Source organism: Barbus barbus, assembly GCF_936440315.1.
Source record: "Barbus barbus genome assembly, chromosome: 4".
In the NCBI taxonomy this organism is placed as follows: Eukaryota; Metazoa; Chordata; class Actinopteri; order Cypriniformes; family Cyprinidae; genus Barbus; species Barbus barbus.
Window position 1 is genome coordinate 2,564,667 of NC_136732.1, and position 21,713 is coordinate 2,586,379.

The 21,713-nt window shown below is 38.9% G+C and overlaps 1 protein-coding gene across 2 annotated transcripts; it reads right to left on the reverse strand.

The window, feature by feature from the left end:
• Window positions 1-1,197: 1,197 nt before the first annotated feature.
• On the reverse strand, window positions 1,198-16,159 carry LOC306866937 (uncharacterized protein). Of its 2 annotated transcripts, XM_079412389.1 has the most exons (4): window positions 16,092-16,156; window positions 13,449-13,584; window positions 3,618-3,677; window positions 1,198-3,537 (listed from the first exon to the last, which is right to left on the reverse strand). In XM_079412389.1, exons 2-4 carry the CDS (start codon window positions 13,531-13,533, stop codon window positions 3,434-3,436), a joined length of 249 nt encoding a protein of 82 aa, XP_079268515.1. In that variant the 5' UTR covers window positions 13,534-13,584; window positions 16,092-16,156; the 3' UTR covers window positions 1,198-3,433. The 2 variants fall into 2 exon arrangements, with proteins under 2 accessions (XP_079268515.1, XP_079268514.1); XM_079412388.1 differs by having other exon boundaries at window positions 1,198-3,677; window positions 16,092-16,159.
• Between the last annotated feature and the right edge of the window lie 5,554 nt (window positions 16,160-21,713).

Genomic DNA, 21,713 nt, shown 5'->3' on the forward strand with positions numbered 1-21,713 from the left:
TGGAAAAATTATATATCAGGTAATTTGACGCAAATTATGACAGAGTGCATACAAATCGAAGTAGCTGTGGGAAAGTTTAAAAAAAAATTAATCCAAGAATGCTGTCATGTGCAATACATCCAAGGCTGAACTTGCCTTTCACGGGAGCACGTGCATGTTGAAGCACCTACAGAAGAAACATCCCAGCACAAGAGGAGTTGATGAGAGGTGAGTGTTCTCCTGCTAAAGCTAACTAACTAGCAGTAAAACTTTTTATTGGAGAATGGAATAATAATAGACGCCTTTGAAGATTAGCTCTTTGAGCTCTAAGGACATCTGAGCATTTGGTTAACGGAAAAGACCAAGTTTAGCATACGCTACTGTATTTCTTTTAGTCCACAAGTTTGTTTTGTTTGATGTTCTTTGTACTGTATTGATTTGCTCAAATAAAGACATGAAAAGGATGAAGATGAAAGAGGAAGTGGGAGATGACAGGGTGACAGGATTTTCAGAATATGACAGAATATGAAATTCAAGTTTTAAAAATAAACAGTTATATATAAAGCTGTGATGTAGTTAATCTGATTTATTTCTGTTTGGATAGTAGAAGATATGAATGACAGGTAACTTAAAAATTTAGTAGCCAAAATGGCTGGTGAGTGAAGTTTTCAAACACTGATTGTAATCTATCACCATCCAGGTCAACTAGGCACCTTTTTAGATGAGCTGGATGTGATTCAGAATGCAGTAGCATGACTGGTCTTCAATGAGCCAAAAAGAGCCCACATCACACCTCTGTTTATCTCTCAGCACTGGTTACCGTTTGCAGCTTACATCAAGATCACACAAAATGTGCACAAGATAGCAAACCACTGCTGTAGACGATTTGGTTTCAAGACCTCCAGTCATTGCTGATTAGGAATTTAAACATTTCAGGTTGCAACATATTAAAGGTGGAAAAAAAACCCAGCAGAAGGGGTCTGAATATTTTCTAAATGCACTGTAGATTAATATATGAAAACTACCCAGTGATGACTGGAATATGATAGAAATACCTAGGATCAGCAGTAGGACTGCTAGAATGTTTAGGTATTGCAAAACCCACACCTGGAACCATCAGATGAGCCCCAATAATAGCCATATTAAAGTCCAGACTGACAACATGTGCTTATGTGTGCACTCGCTCACTAAAATAACCCAGTGCAATGTTCATTCTTTCAGTCAGTTTATCTCCTTTTATTAATAATGTTTTCTTTTACATTGCCATTTCACAAAAACAAAGAGTTTATCTAATAATTTAATATTTGATTTAAGTTTATTATCTTGGAATCTAAAGACCTATCAATGACCTCTATACAATCAAAATTAAAAAGCATCTCTAACTATTCAATATTTGAAATTTCATGCCATCACTAGTATTTTCAGGTCCCATTTAAATCTTTTCATACAAAAGCCCTATTCAGTTGGCCGAGTCCTAACACACTCGGAACTCGTCCTAACACACTCTGAACAATTCCTAACACAACTCCTAACAATCCAAACAGTCAATGGTCTTTCCTAACAGTTCCGAACAGCACTCAACGTGGCAAAGCAGCCATTGGTCGAACGGGGCAAAGCAGCTATTGGTCGAACTGAGCAATGCAGCTATTGGTCGGAACATTGTCATGTGATTACATGCATAAATAATGCAAGTACCAAGCGCGGATTCGTCGTTTTACACTGACCTCCATCACAGCGTGACGCGAGACAGTTTTAATCTTTTTCAATCACAAAACACATTTTAATCAATTGGAAATTCTCGGATAGCGTGCAGGTGAGTACAGTATAACGTGAAAATAAGCGGTCCGCGACGTAGCTTCGTTTGACACTATGGTTTAATCTCAACCGCTTGCGTTATACTCGTTTAACAGAGATAACATTTTTCTTAATTTGGTGGTTTAACAATTAAATTAGGTCTATATACATATTACAGGCTATATTTGCGTGATATGGTGATATAAATCGCGGTAATTCATATGTGTAAGAGCAGAATTCACTCTAAACAACGACAATATGGTGTCGATGATGATGATGATGAATGTACTTTGAAAAATACAGAGTACGGACGCGTTTTGTGTTCTAAATGTTTGAAAATGTGTTTTAAAAGCGTAATAAATAAAATCCAACCCGAGAAGTTTCGCGGCTTTTTTTGTTGTAGTTAAGCGCCAAAAATCAATTGAGCGCCAAGATGGTTAAACAGGCTTTAAAGTTGATCAAAGTTTTGGTCTAAAATATTTTGTGAACACAACAGTTTATCTCATGACTTAAGTGAAAGTAAACAGTAAGTTATGTAAAATAAGATGTATATGTCCATACTGCCGAATAACTCAAGTAATAAATAATATTGTGTTATCATTTTGAGTGAATAACCAGCAATACCACGACTGAGGTGAGACCCTTGAGCAAGGCAAATTCACCACACACCACTTCCCTTTCCCTATTCGGACGGGACTAGTTTTACACACCCTCTCGCCTCAGATGTTAGCCTCATCCGAATCAGTACTTGTAAATCACAGACATCGGATGATAAGACCTGTAACTCAAATGTTGTTTAAAAAATGAGTCCCGTCCGAATAGGGCTAAAGAACATTTTTAGCCATATTTCTCAAGAAATTTGCCTTTCTCCAGACTGAATGTGCAGGTGATTTTAGAAATTGCTCTACTTTGTAAACCTCTTGCCACTGATGAACACTAGACTTCCTTTCCAGAGTGAGTTAGCAGATGACGTTTCAGGTCTCTCTGATATGTGAAACTCTCGTCACACTCAAGACACGTGTAAGGCTTCTCTCCAGTGTGAACTCTCATGTGAGTCTGAAAGTTTCCTATATATCTGAAGCTCTTTCCACAATAAGGACAGGTGTAAGGCCTCTCTCCTGTGTGAACTCTGATGTGAGTCTGAAAGTTTCCAATAAATCTGAAGCTCTTTCCACACTGAGGGCAGGTGAAAGGCTTCTCTCCAGTGTGAATTCTCATGTGAACGCCAAGGTTTGTATTGTTTGAGCAAGTCTTCCCACAATGAAGGCACATGTAAGGTTTCTCTCCAGTGTGGGTTATCACATGATTCTTAAGGTCTTTGCTGTCTGAGAAACTCATTTCACACTGATGACACATAAAACTGCTCTCTCTCAAGTGAACCTTCATGTGCCTTTTAAGGGTTATCTTGTATCTGAAGCTCCTTCCACACTGATCACATGTAAATGGCGTCTCACCAGTATGACTGTTCATGTGATACTCAAGGTTTAGTTTTGTTGTAAAGCTCCTTCCACACAGTTCGCAGGTGTAAGGCTTCTCTCCAGTGTGAACTCTCATGTGCCTGTTAAAGTTTCCTTGCTGGGTGAAACAGTTTCCACACTGAGGGCACGAGTAGGGCTTTTCTCCAGTATGAATGCTCATGTGGTCTTTAAGGGTTCCTTTCTTATTGAAACACTTTCCACACTGTTGGCAGGTGTAAGGCTTCTTTCCAGTGTGAATATCCATGTGCCGTTTCAGGTTTGCTTTTGTAGAGAAACACTTTTCGCACTGTTGGCAGATGAAATTACTTTTTTGTGAGGAAGTCTTTTCAGATATTTCTTCAGTTACGATATCATGAAGTTTCTTACACTGATCTTTTTCTTTCATTTCATCTAGTACTTCACTCTCCTCTTTCAGCTGCATCAGGTCTAAGGTGAAAAGAGACAAATACAAGTTAACTCCAGTTTAATGGGCACAAAGCAACAGACAACAAAATGTTTAGACATGTAAAACATCAAAAAGGAGTAGGTTCTGTTTCAGGGTTAGTTCACTTCAGAGCTATCAGCGCATGCGTGACCCATTGACGAAACTCTAGTGGGCATGACAAATTGCACACAATATTACAGGTGCTGGTCATAAAATTAGAATATCATGAAAAAGTTTATTTCAGCAATACCATTCAAAAAGTGAAACTTGTATATTAGATTCATTCATTACACACAGACTGATATATTTCAAATGTTTATTTCCTTTAATTTTGATGATTATAACTGACAACTAATGAAAGTCCCAAATTCAGTATCTCAGAAAATTAGAATATCAATTAAGACCAATGCAAAAAAAAATGATTTTTAGAAATGTTGGCCAACTGAAAAGTATGAACATGAAAAGTATGAGCATGTACAAACTCAATATTTAGTTGGGGCTCCTTTGGCCTGGATTACCGCAGCAATGCGGCGTGGCATGGAGTCGATCAGTCTGTGGCACTGCTCAGGTGTTATGAGAGCCCATGTTGCTCTGATAGTGGCCTTCAGCTCTTCTGAATTGTTGGGTCTGACGTATTGCATGTTCCTCTTCACAATACCCCATAGGTTTTCTATGGGGTTAAGGTCAGGCGAGTTTGCTGGCCAATCAAGAACAGGGATACCATGGTCCTTATACCAGGTACTGGTAGCTTTGGCAGTGTGTGCAGGTGCCAAGTCCTGTTGGAAAATTAAATCTGCATCTCCATAAAGTTGGTCAGCAGCAGGAAGCATGAAGTGCTCTAAAACTTCCTGGTAGACGGCTGCGTTGACCTTGGACCTCAGAAAACACAATGGACCAACACCAGCAGATGATATGGCACCCCAAACCATCAATGACTGTGAAAACTTTACACTGGACCTCAAGCAACGTGGATTATGTGCCTCTCCTCTCTACCTCCAGACTCTGGGACCTTGATTTCCAAAGGAAATGCAAAATTTACTTTCATCAGAGAACATAACTTTGGACCACTCAGCAGCAGTCCAGTCAAGACGCTTCTGACACTGTCTCTTGGTCAAGAGTGGCTTGACACAAGGAATGCGACAGCTGAAACCCATGTCTTGCATACGTCTGTGCGTGGTGCTTCTTGAAACACTGACTCCAGATGCAGTCCACTCTTTGTGAATCTCCCCCACATTTTTGAATGGGTTTTGTTTCACAATCCTCTCCAGGGTGCGGTTATCCCTATTGCTTGTACACTTTTTTGTACCACATCTTGTCCTTCCCTTCACCTCTCTATTAATGTGCTTGGACACAGAGCTCTGTGAACAGCCAGCCTCTTTAGCAATGACCTTTTGTGTCTTGCCCTCCTTGTGCAAGGTGTCAATGGTCGTCTTTTGGACAACTGTCAAGTCAGCAGTCTTCCCCATGATTGTGTAGCCTACAGAACTAGACTGAGAGACCATTTAAAGGCTTTTGCAGGTGTTTTGAGTTAATTAGCTGTTTGAATGTGGCACCAGGGGTCTTCAATATTGAACATTTTCACAATATTCTAATTTTCTGAGATACTGAATTTGGGACTTTCATTAGTTGTCAGTTATAATCATCAAAATGAAAGGAAATGAAGATTTGAAATATATCAGTCTGTGTGTAATGAATGAATCTAATATACAAGTTTCACAAAAAGCCTTATTTTGTTTATATGATGAGATTTCTTTGATTTGCGTTACTTATTTGATTTGGGGTTTGTTTTAAAATTTCAATTTAGTTTTGTTATTTATATTTACATTTAGTAGACGCTTTTATTCAAATCGACTTACAAATGAGGACAATAGAAGCAATCAAAACCAATAAAAGAGCAACAATATGCAAGTGCTATATTAGTATATTATTATAGTGTTATATTTCAATTTCCACAAAGAAACGTGTAGCATTTTGTCCAAGCAATAATAAAAGGATACATTACATTTATAATTTCTTAAATCTCATTTTGTAAAAAAAAAATCGTAAATCGAATCGAGAAATCAAAACTGCATGTGGTGTTTACTTGTGTTATCTCTGATTAATATTTAAATTTGTTTGATGATCTGAAACATTAAAGTGTGACAAACATGCAATAAAATAAAAAATCAGGAAGGGGGCCAACAGTTTTTCACACCACTGTGTGTGTGTGTGTATATATATATATATATATATATATATATATATATATATATATATATATACACACACACACACACAGTATCTCACAGAAGTGAGTACACCCCTCACATTTTTGTAAATATGTTATTATATCTTGTCATGTGACAACACTGAAGAAATGACAGTTTGCTACAATGCGAAGTAGTGTAGAAGAGTGTACAGCTTGTATAGACTGTGTCAACGGCAACAGCATGAACAAACGTTACTGCGCATGCACGCTTTTGTGGCCCTAGCATGCGCTCAATGAAACCGTCTATAACAGTGTAAATTTGCTGTCCCCTCAAAATAACTCAAATACACAGCCATTTAATGTCTAAACCGCTGGCCACAAAAGTGAGTACACCCCTAAGTGAAAATGTCCAAATTGGGCCCAAAGTGTCAATATTTTGCGTGGCCACCATTATTTTCCAGCACTGCCTTAACCCTCTTGGGCATGGAGTTCATCAGAGCTTCACAGGTTGCCACTGGAGTCCTCTTCCACTCCTCCGGAGCTGGTGGATGTTAGAGAGCTTGTGCTCCTCCATCTTCCTTTTGAGGATCCCCCAGATGCTCAATAGGGTTTAGGTCTGGAGACATGCTTGACAGCTTCTTTAGCAAGGCAGTGGTCATCTTGGAGGTGTGTTTGGGGTCGTTATCATTTTGGATTACTGCCCTGCGGCCCAGTCTCTGCTTCAGTATGTCACAGTACATGTTGGCATTCATGGTTCCCTCAATGAACTGTAGCTCCCCAGTGCCAGCAGCACTCATGCAGCCCCAGACCATGACACTCCCACCACCATGCTTGACTGTAGGCAAGACACACTTGTCTTTGTACTCCTCACCTGGTTGCCGCCACACACGCTTGACACCATCAGAACCAAACAAGTTTATCTTGGTCTCATCAGACCATAGGACATGGTTCCAGTAATCCATGTCCTTAGTCTGCTTATCTTCAGCAAACTGTTTGCAGGCTTTCTTGTGCATCATCTTTAGAAGAGGCTTCCTTCTGGGACGACAGCCATGCAGACCAATTTGATGCAGTGTGCGGTGTATGGTCTGAGCACTGACAGGCTGACCCCCCCACCCCTTCAACCACTGCAGCAACTCTGGCAGCACTCATACATCTATTTCCCAAACACAACCTCTAGATATGATGCTGAGCACGTGCACTCAACTTCTTTGGTCGATCATGGCGATGCCTGTTCTGAGTGGAACCTGTCCTGTTAAACCGCCGTATGGTCTTGGCCACCGTGCTGCAGCTCAGTTTCAGGGTCTTGGCAGCCTTCTTATAGCCTACGCCATCTTTATGTAGAGCAACAATTGTTTTTTTCAGATCCTCAGCGAGTTCTTTGCCATGAGGTGCCATGTTGAACTTCCAGTGACCAGTATGAGATTGAGAGCGATAACACCAAATTTAACGCATCTGCTCCCCATTCACACCTGAGACCTTGTAACACTAACGAATCACATGACACCGGGGAGAGAAAATGGCTAATTGGGCCCAATTTGGACATTTACACTTAGGGGTGTACTCACTTTTGTGGCCAGCGGTTTAAACATTAATGGCTGTGTGTTGAGTTATTTTGAGGGGACAGCAAATTTACACTGTTATACAATCTGTACACTCACTACTTTACAGTGTAGCAAAGTGTCACTTCTTCAGTGTTGTCACATGAAAAGATATAATAAAATATTTACAAAAATGTGAAATATATTATTTTCTGTGAATATTTTTTTGCGTCTCCTACATAAACCTTTTATTATTTTTCAAAAACAAAAACTTTACTGAAACAGTCTTGAATATTTACACAAATTATATCAAGCTATCACTAAAAATAATATTTGTGTGTATTTAGGAACATTTTTGTCTTGAAAATATTAAAGACTCCCTCTATACCTATTTTTGACTGTCTATGCCTCCTGAATCATACATTCAGCTTCAATTATCATGAAATAATTACGTCTAATTTTAATCTTTTTTGTGTGATTACTCTACTAATTTATGTAAACAGTTGCATAATACATCTATTTTCTGTATTATTTGTAATTTTAGTCATTAAAAAATAGATTTTGTGTCTGTCCCTACGTTCTGGTCAACTCCGTTATAAAAAGGCATAACAATCTTTAAAGCACTGATAGAAAAAGCATGTGACTTGCTCCAAGTGATGTCACTTCCTCTGGCGGGAAAATCTGGAAGGCACTGAGGTATGTCATTATTCCTCTCTCATTAATTTGTACAAAATGTTTAGGATACACCAATAGTACTTACTTACTTACTTTACTTTTGTCATTTAGCAGACGCTTTTGTCCAAAGCGACTTACAAATAAGAAAAAGTAACTAAAACTAAAAAGTTACAACTCTATAAATACTATCTACCCACATATTTAAGAAAATAAAGAAATTAAATAAAATTAACACATGCATATAACAACAACATTTCAATAATAAACATATCAATGAAAAAATTAAATAAAAAGCTACTACTATCCCTTGCCGGTGTCCCTGCCCGGTGGAGTCGCAATAGTAGATTCATTATTTGTCAAATCTGTTATTGTGATATTTCAGTGAATCTCTCATTCACTTTTTTAAAAACAATAATATGATGAAAATTCATAAATTTCTGTTTTAGACATGCCATGTGGTATCTGGTTTGAGGTTAGCACCTTGAGCTAAAGCACAAAATGGTGAAAAATGTCAACTCTGTTAGTGGTCTAAAAAGTTTAATGATAACAGAGTTGACAATGATTAACAGAGTCAAATGTTCCCTATCACATTTAAGCATTTTGTATTATTTTACAAATATGGATTCATTTTACTGTAAATTATACATTTGTTGTATATCATTCCAGGTTAAGGAAAATGAATGATAGGTAAATGAAGCTGTCAGCAGCAGAAAGGCAGCGGCGAGATGCCAACCCTGTAAGGCAGGCAGAAAATTTGAGAAAGGACAGAAAAAGATGGCACAAAAGGAAAAATGCAGGGCAGACAAATGAAGGGGCTGATCTGTGTGAAAGGGAGAAAAGGTACAAGCGCAGGTATTGGAGAGAGGCACAGCAGAGGTGAAGAGCAAAAAGGCTTGTAGAGATGACACCACCACAAAGTCCTGAACCAGACCCTGAACCACAGATATCCAGGTAACATTAGGTCCAAGAGTAGAATTTTATTTAGGTTATGTAGACACATGCAGATTGAGGAAAGTTAAGTTCTGTGATAGGACTGTCAACATAATAACTGAACTGTTTCCTCCAAGATGTTGTGTCTTAAAGGTATACTCCATAATTTCGCATGGTCTGTTTACACATTTTAATTAATAGTGCACTGTGCAACTTTGGAACTGCATAGGAATTCTCACCCCACCATTACTTAAAGGGTTACTCCACCCCAAAATGAAAATGTTGTCATTATTCACTTACCGTTATGTCGTTCCAGACCCGCTGGAGCTTCGTTCATCCTCGGAAAACAATTTAAGATATTTTAGATGAAATCATTGACTACTACTTTTCTGGACCTTGACAGTGTTGTTTAACAGGTAAAGACGTCATCAGAATACTCTATCCTGGATTTCATCTAAAATATCTTAAATTGTGTTCAGAAGACAAACAAAGCTTTTACGGGTTTGGAACGACATGGGGTAAGTGATTAATACCAAAATTAGCATTATGGGGTGGGGTATCCCTTTCAAGCCTGTTTTGTTCTAATGTTTATAAATATAAAACATATGGCTTGCAAGTAAATCTAAAATTCAAGCAAACTGCTATTTCTTAGGTTCAACAGTGCAGATTTAAATACTAAATACCAAAATATGAATTGAAATAGGCTACTTTAAATTTTTATTAATTAATGAATTTTAATTTTTTCAGACAAAGGCAGTCAGGACGAAGAAAAATAAAACTGGAAAACTCCAAATTATACAGAGAAATTGAAAAATTGAAGATTTTGCTGAAAAAGAAAACAACTACTGTCTGAAAATACCAGAAACGCCTCCAGAGACTGACGTGTGTGTCTGAATCCCCTCGATCAAAAACACTGAAGCAGTTAGGAAGACATAAAGTCCCTGCAGAGATTCAAAAAACCCTCGTTTCATAATGCACTGATAAATAGTATCAGACAAAAGTACCAAGACACTAAAGAAGCGAGAGAGCGTCAGTTTATATCACAAACTGTGTCAGGAAAGCTAATAAAACATTACAAACTACAGAAAACAACACAGACCTCACTTGGTTTTTCAAGAAAGCGGTTCGGCAAGAGTAACCAAAGTGAACTGACTTTTCAAAGAAGAAAATATCGATCAACACAAAGCAAGCTCCAAAAAAAGGTACACACATTCTTTTTGAGAGAGGATGTAAGCCGCTTGACTGCAGGAAAAAAACAAACCATCACAAGAGGAACAGTAAAAATGCAGAAAAAGTTTCTAAATGATACCATAAAAAATCTTCATCGCAAATTTCTTCTTGAGAATCCATTAAGTCAGCTGTCATATCCACTCTTCTGTTGCATGCGTCCTTTCTGGGTTGTCCACCCATTCATATCTGACAGAGAAACCTGTCTCTGTAAAGCTCATGAAAACTTATCCTTCCTTGTGCAGAAGCTTCATACACTTCAACTTGTTGGGACGGCTGACTTGGAAGTAATTGCAAACTCAATTTGCTGTGATCCTGCAAGCAAAGAATGCATGTATGGAGACTGTGTCCAGTGCAGAAGCAATGTCTATCAGCTCAACTCTGAGTATGATGCTGAGGCTCCAGTGAAGTTTGTTCAGTGGACAACTGAACTGGGAGAAAGGAGGAGGAAAAATAAAGAAAGTAAGAAAGAATCACAACCCGTCCGAATGACTGTGAAAAAGGAGTTTGAGTGTTCACTAGGAGATATGATTGATATGTTCCAGAACCAGCTGAGAGTTTTCACAAGGCATCAATTCAACATTAAAACACAATACATCCACTACTGGGAGCTCAAGAAAAGCATGAAATCTGATGAATGTTTGATTCACATTGATTTTTCCGAAAATTAGGCATGCAAATTATCAGCAGAAATTCAGGCAGCTCACTTGCGTCCTCTCAGCAGCAGGCAACTCTGCATACGGGAATCCTTCATGTGGGTGGAGTGGACAAACATATGTGCTTTACTACCATCTCAGCATCAAAAGAGAACTATATGGACACACCTGTCCCCTGTGCTAGATTATGTGACAACCCATCACCCATCAGTAAGTTTAGTTCATTTTTTTAGTGATGGGCCCAGCACACAATACCGTCAGAAGGTCTTCTATATGTTTACTTCTATGCGACTTCTATATGTTTAGCACAGAGTTGTTCAAGAACGGCACATGGAGCTTCTTTGAAGCAAGCCACGGAAAAGGTGCTCCAGATGGAGTGGGAGGCGTTCTAAAGAGAACTGCTGACAGACTGATCGGTGAAGGAAAATGCCAAGCAATTGTATGATTGTCTACTGAATGCTCAGACCTCTATACAGTTGTTCTACATTGATGAGGAAGCTGTGGGCAAAGCTGTACAGAAGATGCCAAAACAACTCCCGGTGGTTCCTTCAACAATGAGCCTCCATCAGATGATCACTCTTAAACCAGGAAAGATCATCTACAGAGATGTCAGCTGTCTCTGCTCTACTAAGCAGATTCTTGAGTGTACATGTCACAAAACACAAAAGGTTTGAATTTGATGTTCAGCCCATCCTTTATACCACCACTGAATGTGATGTTGAGCCAATCCTTTCTGATACCACTGAAGATCAACAAGCACAGAAAACAACTGAAATCAACTGGGAAAGCAAAGACATCATTGGACAGTGCTAATCAAATATGATGATGAAATTTATCCTGGGACCATCATTGAGGTCAATGAGACACATGCATGCACAAAATTGGAAAAAAATCACTTCCTCTGGCCAAACCGTGAGGATACTTTGTGGTAGAGGGGGGGTCAAAATTACCATTTTCATCTCAGATTTGGAGCCAAATTGTTTTTTTACACAGAGATTGATATTTTTTTTTAGCAAAATCTTTGCCAATTTGGAAAAAAAAGTTATTAAATGAAAATTAATTTTCGATTCTAGAAATACAGGAATCTCACTGCGACTACAAAAAACCAAATGTGGTTTGCATACAGTTGATACTTATTCTCCTGGTTAATCCTGGCTTAATCTAAGCCCTGTCTGTGAAAACAGGCCATTGTGTTTAAAGAACACGAGGGATTAAGTTCAGTTGGTTTAGCTCCATCCACATAGCCTATGGACCTGTTTACACCTGGTCACCTGCTCAGCTACTCGTCTGCGGCGATGCGTGTTGCATTAGATTCTAATGTCATATATCCTATAACACGGTCTCACGCGTTTATTATTTTAACATATGTGGTTTCAACAACCAGATGCATTTACACTTGTCCAGTTTCATCTGGAATGTGGCCCAGACCACCTCCTGAAGTGGTTTGAGCGATCAGATTTATATCCGTCTCGAATGCGTTTCGGAGGGCATTTACACCTCGTCTTTTCATAATTGGATAGCTATCCGATCAGAAGTGACCAGGTGTAAATAGCCCCTATATCTTCAGGACTGCTTGTAAATTACATGCATGTGTGTTTTAGTTTTTTCTCTTGTGTTTTCTTGACACATTCACTGCATCTGAAACCGATTCAAAGCAGCTTTACAGAAAATACATATGCATTGTAAAAGGAGCTTTATACAAGTAAACATGAATTGAATTAGTGTTACAATAAAACTTACTGTAAAGCTTCTTTGAAACAATGTGTACTGTGAAAAATAGTATATAAATAAATATGACTTGGCATTAAAGGACTATTTTTGATGTGCTAAAGGCAAATGCTGTCATTGTCAAGTTAATGGAAAAATGCAAATCTAGTTAACTGACAAATGGGTGTGTCATAAGTGAGACGTCTGAAATGTGCAATATTTTTATGCCCGTCATATGGACTTGTGTACATCGTTGCTCGTGTTGAGCAAATACCTGCTACTAGTGATGTGATATTTGGCACCAAGGCTTCGAAGCTTGTATCAAAAAAGTAACATCTCACAGTTCAGTTCTCTGTTTCACAGTGTCACCAGATTTTAAGCCCCATCTTTGCACAGAAAATGTGCTAAAATTTATATCTCTCATCTAGTGCTGTTACATCTTGGATAACAGCTTAAAAAATATGCTGGCATTTGTGGACAAGCATTAATTTAGTTTAAGTCCTATCTATTCAACTGCATTATGACAATGGTATTGAAGGGCTGAGTGAATTAATTGAGTTTGGACTACTAATGTATTATTTTTTTTCCTAAATTAATGTGTGATGTCACAATAACAAATGCTTAACCTGGCAGTAGGATCCTCTCAGCTATACTCGGAGGCAGCATTAGCATGTGATCTCAACATGTCTGTCCACATGAGGCCACCCGCTCCATGTCAAATAAAACCTCTTTTTAATAATAATAATAAAAAAACACTCATATGATCATTTCCAATAATCATTCATTTCTGTAGAATGAAACATTTTAATAAGGATAAAATGAGTGCGTTCAGCTTTGAGAATAAAAACCAACCTGTTTGTTCCTCAGTGTCTTCTTGTTTCACAGAGATTGCATCTTCAATCTTAATGTCTTCACTCTCCTCTTTAATAGACTCCATCTTTACGTCACATGGATCTCAGTAGCTTTACTTTCTGTGTGTTTGGACACTCTGTCACGATTAAGATAAACATTTTTAAATTAACAGAAAGAAAAAAATCCAAACTAAAGCCTCATTCAGACTGTCAGCCCAAATCCGATCATATTTAGATAGTCTGAACAGCAACTAACTACTTACAATCCGATTTGAGTAAAGCCGTTTCAAGCTACATTCGAATGTGGTTTGGAATCCTATTCAAATGGCATTTCTGGAAATCAGTTTCAGTCTGACCGCTCAGATCGGATTTAGCGTAGCTTTTTCAGGTCCTCACGCCATGTAAAAACTAAGACGTTTTTGTAGAAAACATGATAAACATTTTTGCAAAAACAAGCTTGTGCTGTTGCAAACTGCAAGTCAAGCTGAAAAGACAATATAGTGCTAATATACGCACCTCTTTGAGCGTTGAAACCAGCGGAGACGGCACAGTAGCACAGAATAAAGCCGCAAATTCCAGCTTCCTGCGTTTCTACCGCTGCCTCACAAGACGAATAATCCTGACGGCAACATGTTGTCATGTCGTAAGACAACATCAGCGGCCAAATAAGCCAGGTTTATTTCAGTTAGTCTTACTTATTGTCAGGTGATTTGTTTCAAAATAAGTCAGACTAACTGAAATAAGCCTGGCTTATTTGGTAAACTTGTTTTATGAAACAAGCGCCTGTGTTGCAAACTGTATTGCTGTTATTGTTGTTTTTAGCTTAGGCATAACAACGCAACGGCATTGCCATAGAAACCAAAGCACATTCTGTAAAACAAGAGCGCTTCTGTGGCCTGTAGCACAAAGGGAGATGAACAAACTCAGAGTAGGTTTAGAGTTGAAAAAACCAAACCAATCCAACCTGGTTTAGATCTGGGGCCTGTTCCATAAAACAAGTTTACCAAATAAGCCAGGCTTATTTCAGTTAAGCCCTGTTCAGACTACACAATATTTTTTTGTCGGTTACAACAGTCGCTGTCAGATGATGCGATTTTGACTCATAAAAACATGTCAGACTATACAATGCTACCCAAGCATTCATCGCATGCTGTCATTAACGACGTGCATGATGTCATCTGACAAGACAGAAAGTGCTATGAGCGTAAACAAACAATGGCTAGCAAACAGCGTGTTTTGCCCTGTCTGGTCATCAGAAAACCCCAAAAAAGAAAGAAAACCTGGCAATGGACACAAATCTGGATGGCATGGACTGTAAAAGAGAACTTGAGGTAAAATAGTTTTTATTTTAACTTTTTTCACCATGAGTCCCTCATCATAAATGCAGGAGTATTGTTACCGAAGCTCCAAGAACATTTCCTTCATTGCCTTCCATTGTCTATCTTTCATTGACATGTTTGAAAGCTTGTACAAAGGCGCTTCTGTGCTCCTATTGGCCAGTGTCGTAGATGTGATGGACCTTGTCGTGTACGATGAAAATAAATAAATAAACATGCTAGTCTTTCTGTGTTGACGTCGTGCAGTGTTGCAGAGGTGTCATGCACTACACACACTACACGAGCTGAAACGATTGAATCGTGCGTCCCGACGCCCATTGTCGTTTACGAATCCCCACGACACCCTACGTCAAGCAGATCGTGGCAAAATCGGGCTAAAATCGTGTAGTCTGACTTATTTTGAACCAAATCGCCTGACAATAAGTCAGACTAACTGAAATAAACCTGGCTTGTTTGGTAAACTTGTTTTATGAAACAGCTCCCAGGTATCATATTCAGTTCATATGATATTAATATAATAAAATAATTAGCAGCAGAAGGCAATTTTGTCTGTGACTGTAAACTGCTTTAATTTGGAGCGAGAGATACGGGGGAGTGGCTTCATTGCATCAGATACGTCACTTTGCTCACAGCTGATTGGTCAGGTTTGGGTTCACGATCTGGAACCCTGAATAAAACCTGCTCAGGAGCAGGGTAGCCTGTAGAGCAAGTTACCATGGTGACAAAACCAACCCATCTTCTTGAGCCCGAAAACTAAACGTGAACTTACCTGGGGTAAAAACTGAAACCGGCTTCATGCTACAGGCCACACAAATCGGATCTGAACTGTTGCGATACACTGTGTGTGAACAGTCAGTCATTCAAATTAGATTTCATCCGGATAAGCACTAAATCAGATTTGGGCTGACAGTCTGAACGAGGCTAAAATCTCATTATGCATCTGCCACTTTAAATGAAATCATTAGCAGTTGGTTTGTTAAAGTTGTCATTACATCTGTTTGTGTGTGTTGTAGGCTATTTCCAGGGTTTTGAGCAGCAGAGGTCGTCAGTGTGCGGTCAATTAAACACTGAATCATTTTGCGGTGCAGTTTCTCCATCTCTGACTGAAGTGGTGTTTACTATAAACTGATAAATGAACGAAATGAGACGCGTCTTCTCTGTAACTCCTCTGCGGATGCGCTTTACTCACGCAAGTAAGGCATGTAAGTATGTTACATGCAATAATAATTAAGCCATTTTACATCACACAAAAACAGCCCGTATGGGGAGCATTGATATAAACACTTTAAATGCTTAAAAGCACAAACCTGTCTTCAGCCGAATCACAACAGATGCAGGAGCACGACGCAGCCTTGTGACGTCACCGCGCCACGCCAAAATAAAAGTCCCGCTCGTCTTAAGATACAGCAGTGCATGCAAATGTTCATAGAATAAAATACATACAAATAATAGTTCACTCTTTTTTCAGTCAACGTGTCATGGTACACTAGCAACAATTCTGTGTTGACAAATAAAAACATTTATTAAAATAATAGGCAGTTTCTGTCTCACTTTTCAATTAATGTTCAATAATGGTGTTAATAAACAAAAGTACAACTGAAATATAACATATTTCACACTACAAAAATGTAAGTAAGCTTGTAAATCATAGTACTGTTATTTCATTGTAAATGTTTTTGTAAATTTAAACTATTTCTATCATATGCATGCACAGATCTGCTGCAAAAAAAAACTTTAAACTCTGCTGTTAAGACAGTAATGTTGTTTATATTATATCCCTAATTACAAATAATCATGATCCAACAATTGTGGAGGCAGAGTGTCAGCAGCAGACACTCGAGCACGTCGGACAGACGATGCATTTTGGTTGGGAATGAAAACGGGTTGACGTCAGCAGTGGTGTAGTGGTGCCTGGAGATGTGGGTATGCTCTTAATTTATGTCCCCATGTTGTTTTTAAACGGCCCAGCAAAGGATGAACACCCTGTGTTATAAACCGAGACATGTAAAACTAGTCTTGCATATTTATTTCACTCCAAAATGGGCCAGAAGTATTTGCACTCTATCACTTAACTTCTGCTGCTTGAGTAAGGATCATTATATAAAAGATCTTATCCACAGAATAGGTGCATATTTTGCATAATGAAATATATATATATATATATATATATATATATACTGCAGCAATGGACATTTCAGTAAATCACATGATATTTTGCTTAGTTGTCTGTTCAGAATAGTGGGAGAATTGCAATCTCTATTTGAAACAAAGAAAAAATGTGTGATTTTTCAATCATTTCAGAAGTGAGGGGGACAGAAATGTCAAATACAATAACCTTTTGTCTAATTGACAGGTTTTTTATTATTATTATTATTAACTCTTACTTTTAATTGGCTGATAAATCAAATACACTGCTGAACAATAATATTTTTCCTCATGGCAATTTTTTTATTTGTATATATACTAATTTCTTTTTAATTTTTATCACAGAATAAGGCAGAAGATATATGTTATAGTATCTACAGCCAGCTGTAATAAATGCTATGTCAATTAGCACTGCATTATTCAGATGCTTTTTTATTACCAGGGGCCCGTTTCAATAAAGGAGGTTCAACCAACTCTGAGTTTAAACTTGAACTCTGAGTTGACTTACTCTGAGATGGGAAATTCTGAGTTTTCAGTCACAGAACAGCTGAACTGAGTTAGTTTACTCAACTCTGAGTTAAGTGCGTGCACCATGACTATGAAGAGTCATGATCAGCAGAGCGCCGAAATTACGATTCACCATGGCAACAGCTCCCGCCAAAAAGACATCAGCACGCATACTTCCATCAATGCATAACATTAATTCTTAATAACTGTCTATAACTTAAAAGCTGTTATAATATCAGAGATGAAAACTGTACATTATTGAACTAATATTCATTTTAATGGCATCTCATGGCCACAAAAAAAGGGAAAAAGACAGAATCTCTTGCATGTTAACCAGGAACATACTCTGGGTTTAATGAACTTACTCAAAAAATAAATTACAACTCGAATTCTGAAAATGTTGGGACATTTTTTAAATTTGAATAAAATTCAAGATTCAACAGTTTTATTTGTCACATACACAATTATACAGAGTATAACCAGCAGTGAAATGTAGGTAAAATGAAAACTAAAAGACTTTCAAATCACATGAGCCAATATTTCATTCACAATAGAACATAGATAACAAATGTTTAAGCAGAGAAATTTTACACTTATCCACTAAATGAGCTAATTTCAAATTAGATGCCTGCTACAGGTCTCCAAAAAAGTGGCATAGGGGCAACAAAGGGGTGAAAAAGTAAGAATTTTTTAAAAACATTCAGCTGGGAGAACATCTAGCAACTAATTAAGTTAATTGACATCAGATCTGTAACATAAAAGGGATGTCTTAGAGAGGCAGAGTCTCTCAGAAGATGGGCAGAGGCTCTCAATCTGTGAAAGAGTGCATAAAAAGATTGTGGAATAATTTAAAAACAACGTTCCTCAACATCAAATTGCAAAGGCTTTGGAAATCTCATCATATACAGTGCATAACATCATCAAAAGATTCAGAGAAACTGGAGAAATCTCTGTGCGTAAGAGACAAAGCCGAAGACGTCTGTTGGATGCCCGTGGTCTTTGGGCCTTCAGATGACACTGCATCACTCATCAGACATTACTAAATGGGCCCAGGAATACTTCCAGAAACCACTTTCGGTAAACACAATCCCCATGCCATCTGCAGATGCCAACTAAAGCTCTAACATGCAAAAAGAAAGCCATATGTGAACATGGTCCAGAAGCATCGTGTCCTGTGGGACAAGGCTCATTTAAAATGGACTGTTTCAAAGTGGAAAAGTGTTCTATGGTCAGACGAGTCCAAATTTTACATTCTTGTTGGAAATCACGGACGCCGTGTCCTCCGGGCTGAAGAGGAGGGAGACCTTCCAGTGTGTCATCAGCATTCAGTTCAAAGCTGGCATCTCTGATGGTATGGGGGTGCATAAGTGCATACGGTATGGGCAGCTTGCATGTTTTGGAGGGCATTATGAATGCTGAAAGGTATATAAAGATTTTATAGCAACTGGAGCTCCCCTCCAGACGATGTGTATTTCAGCAGGACAATGCAAAGCCACATACTGCAGCTATTACAACAGCATGGCCTCGTAGTAGAAGAGTCCGGGTGCTGAATTGGCCTGCCTGCAGTCCAGATCTTTCACCTATTGAGAACATTTGGCGCATCATTAAACGAAAAATACATCAAAGATGACCACAAACTCTTCAGCAGCTGGAAACCTATATCAGACAAGAATGGGACTAAATTCCAACACCAAAACTCCAGAAACTCATAACCTCGATGCCCAATGTCTTCAAACTGTTTTGAAAAGAAGATGTTACACCATGGTAAACATGCCCCCATCCCAACTATTTTGAGACCTGTATCAGGAAAGAGAAAAATTTCCGTTGATAATGTTCTTTGTTCGCTTTCTCTATATAATACAGGGGAAGTCGTGGCCTAATGGTTAGAGAGTCGGACTCGTAATCCAAAGGTTGTGAGTTCGAGTCTCCGGCCGGCAGGGATTGTATGTGGGGGGAGTGAATGTCCAGCGCTCTCTCCACCCTCAATACCACGACTGAGGTGCCCTTGAGCAAGGCACCGAACCCCCAATTGCTCCCCGGGCGCCGCAGCATGGCTGCCCACTTCTCCGGGTGTGTGTTCACGGTGTGTGTGCATTTGTTCACTACTCACTGCTGTGTGTGTGCACTTGGATGGGTAAACGCAGAGCACCAATTTCGAGTATGGGTCACCATACTTGACATTACGTCACGACTTTATAATTTGATTCACCGGGAAAATTAAATCATTACAATTAATAGGCCTAACTTACAATGTTTTTATTAATTGGTCTGAATTGATTTGGCAATATTGATGAACTTGCCGTTCTGGCAAGGGGCGGGGCAGTACTGAAACACCGTCTAAGCTGTTCACCAATCACAACGCACTGGGACAGCTAACCAATCACAACACATTTTGTTTTTCAGAAGGCAGTCCTTCATCAAACCTGAAACTAATCGAGTTGTTTGTGTCAGGCTGGGGAGAGAGGTATTGTAATAATGTAAATTATGTGAAAAATAATGCGTTTAATAATGCACCAAGCATGAGAGCATGTTCTAGTACACCCCCAAAACAAAATCAAGCCCTCGTAAAAGAGCATAATAGAACACGATTAAATGTTTGTACTAGATGGTACATCTACGCATTCATCACCTTACATAAACGAATGGAGGCAGATTATCAAGGTGAAATAATATGATAACAAATAGTAGTAATAGACAGTAAATAAATAGTAGATAAGTTTTACTATAAATGATTTGGAAAAACTGACAAGATGTGGAAATGCAACAAAGACATTACACTAAGAACAAATATTAATACCAGACCCAGTAATCATGAATGAGCAAAGACTAACCTCACTTTAAATTTGTTGAGAGGGTGCAGTTCGATAAAGGTCAGAAAAGAACATCTTAAATGGGCCTAAAAATGTCCTTGCCTTCCCAGGCTTCTCTCACACCTGTAAAATAAAAAATAAAGAGAAACACTGTCTTCCTCTGTATATTTTATGATTATTAACATGGAACACGAGAACAATTTTGATGTTATATCATTTTGTTTGTCACTTAAGGTGAAACAGTGCCATAACAACTTCAACATACTTAAACATAAATAATAAATTCCACATCATAAAGTTGATTTCTTGTTTTACTATATACATACATATATACATACATTTATCTATGTCAGTTGTGGAGGTTGCTGGGGCTTGTATGGAGGCTGGAGCAATGGAAGTGGAATTTGCCAGGGTTGAGCTGACAGAGGAAGCTGTGGTGACCAGTAGAGCCAAGGCCACGGAACCTCTTGAGCCGCCCGAAAAAATAAAGCCATGGCCGTCCAAGCTCCAAGATCCGCCATGGTCTCCCGAGTCTCCAGTCCCACCATGGTCTCCTGAGTCTCCTGTCCCACCATGGCTCCCCGAGTCTCCTGTCCCGCCATGGTCTCCTGAGTCTCCTGTCCCACCATGGCTCCCCGAGTCTCCTGTCCCACCATGGCTCCCCGAGTCTCCTGTCCCGCCATGGCTTCCGGAATCCCCTGATCCGCCCTGGAGGCTTCCCGTGTCTCCTCCCTGTCCTGGCTCTGCTCCAGCCTCTGTGTATGTTACGGTGCGGGACACACCTTCCGGGAGGGGGGCGATATCTGCCACGTGTTGGTTTCCTTTCAGTTCAGTTTTGGCCTTATTTGGTAGTTCCTGTCCTTGTTTAGTTAATTATTCATCCTATTCACCTGTCTTGTATTAATCATCTCGTTTGTTCCTTTGTTTCCGTTCCTTTATAAGTCCTTAGTTCTCCCTTAGTCTTTGTCTCAGCTCAATGTTTAATAAATGGATATGTGTGTTGATGCCTACTTCATTCTCCTGATCGTTTGTTCTTTATTTACTACAACCACAACCGGTGACACCTTCTTTGTTTTGAGCCTTTCTGTCTGTTTGTGTTTCTGCCCATCAGCATGAGTGATTCAGAACTCCAAGAACAGTTTATGAAGCTGGATAACCTGGTTGATCATCAAGAACTCAATGATGAACGCCAAAGTCTTGATGACTTGCTTGGTGAGCTGCAGGAAGAGGAGGAAGCAGCACCAGTAAAGACACCTGAACCAAGGGTGCATTGGAGAAAGAGAGAAATTGATGGAAACATTGTCTATGCAAGGCCAAGATCAAGCAGGAATCAGTCAAATAAGGGTCAGTATAGTTTTTCATTCAATATCTATTGAATATCTACATTGATTAGGGACTTATGAATGTATCAAATAAGGAATATGTCAGGGAAACAATCAAACCAGAACCACTTTGATATTTGACAGT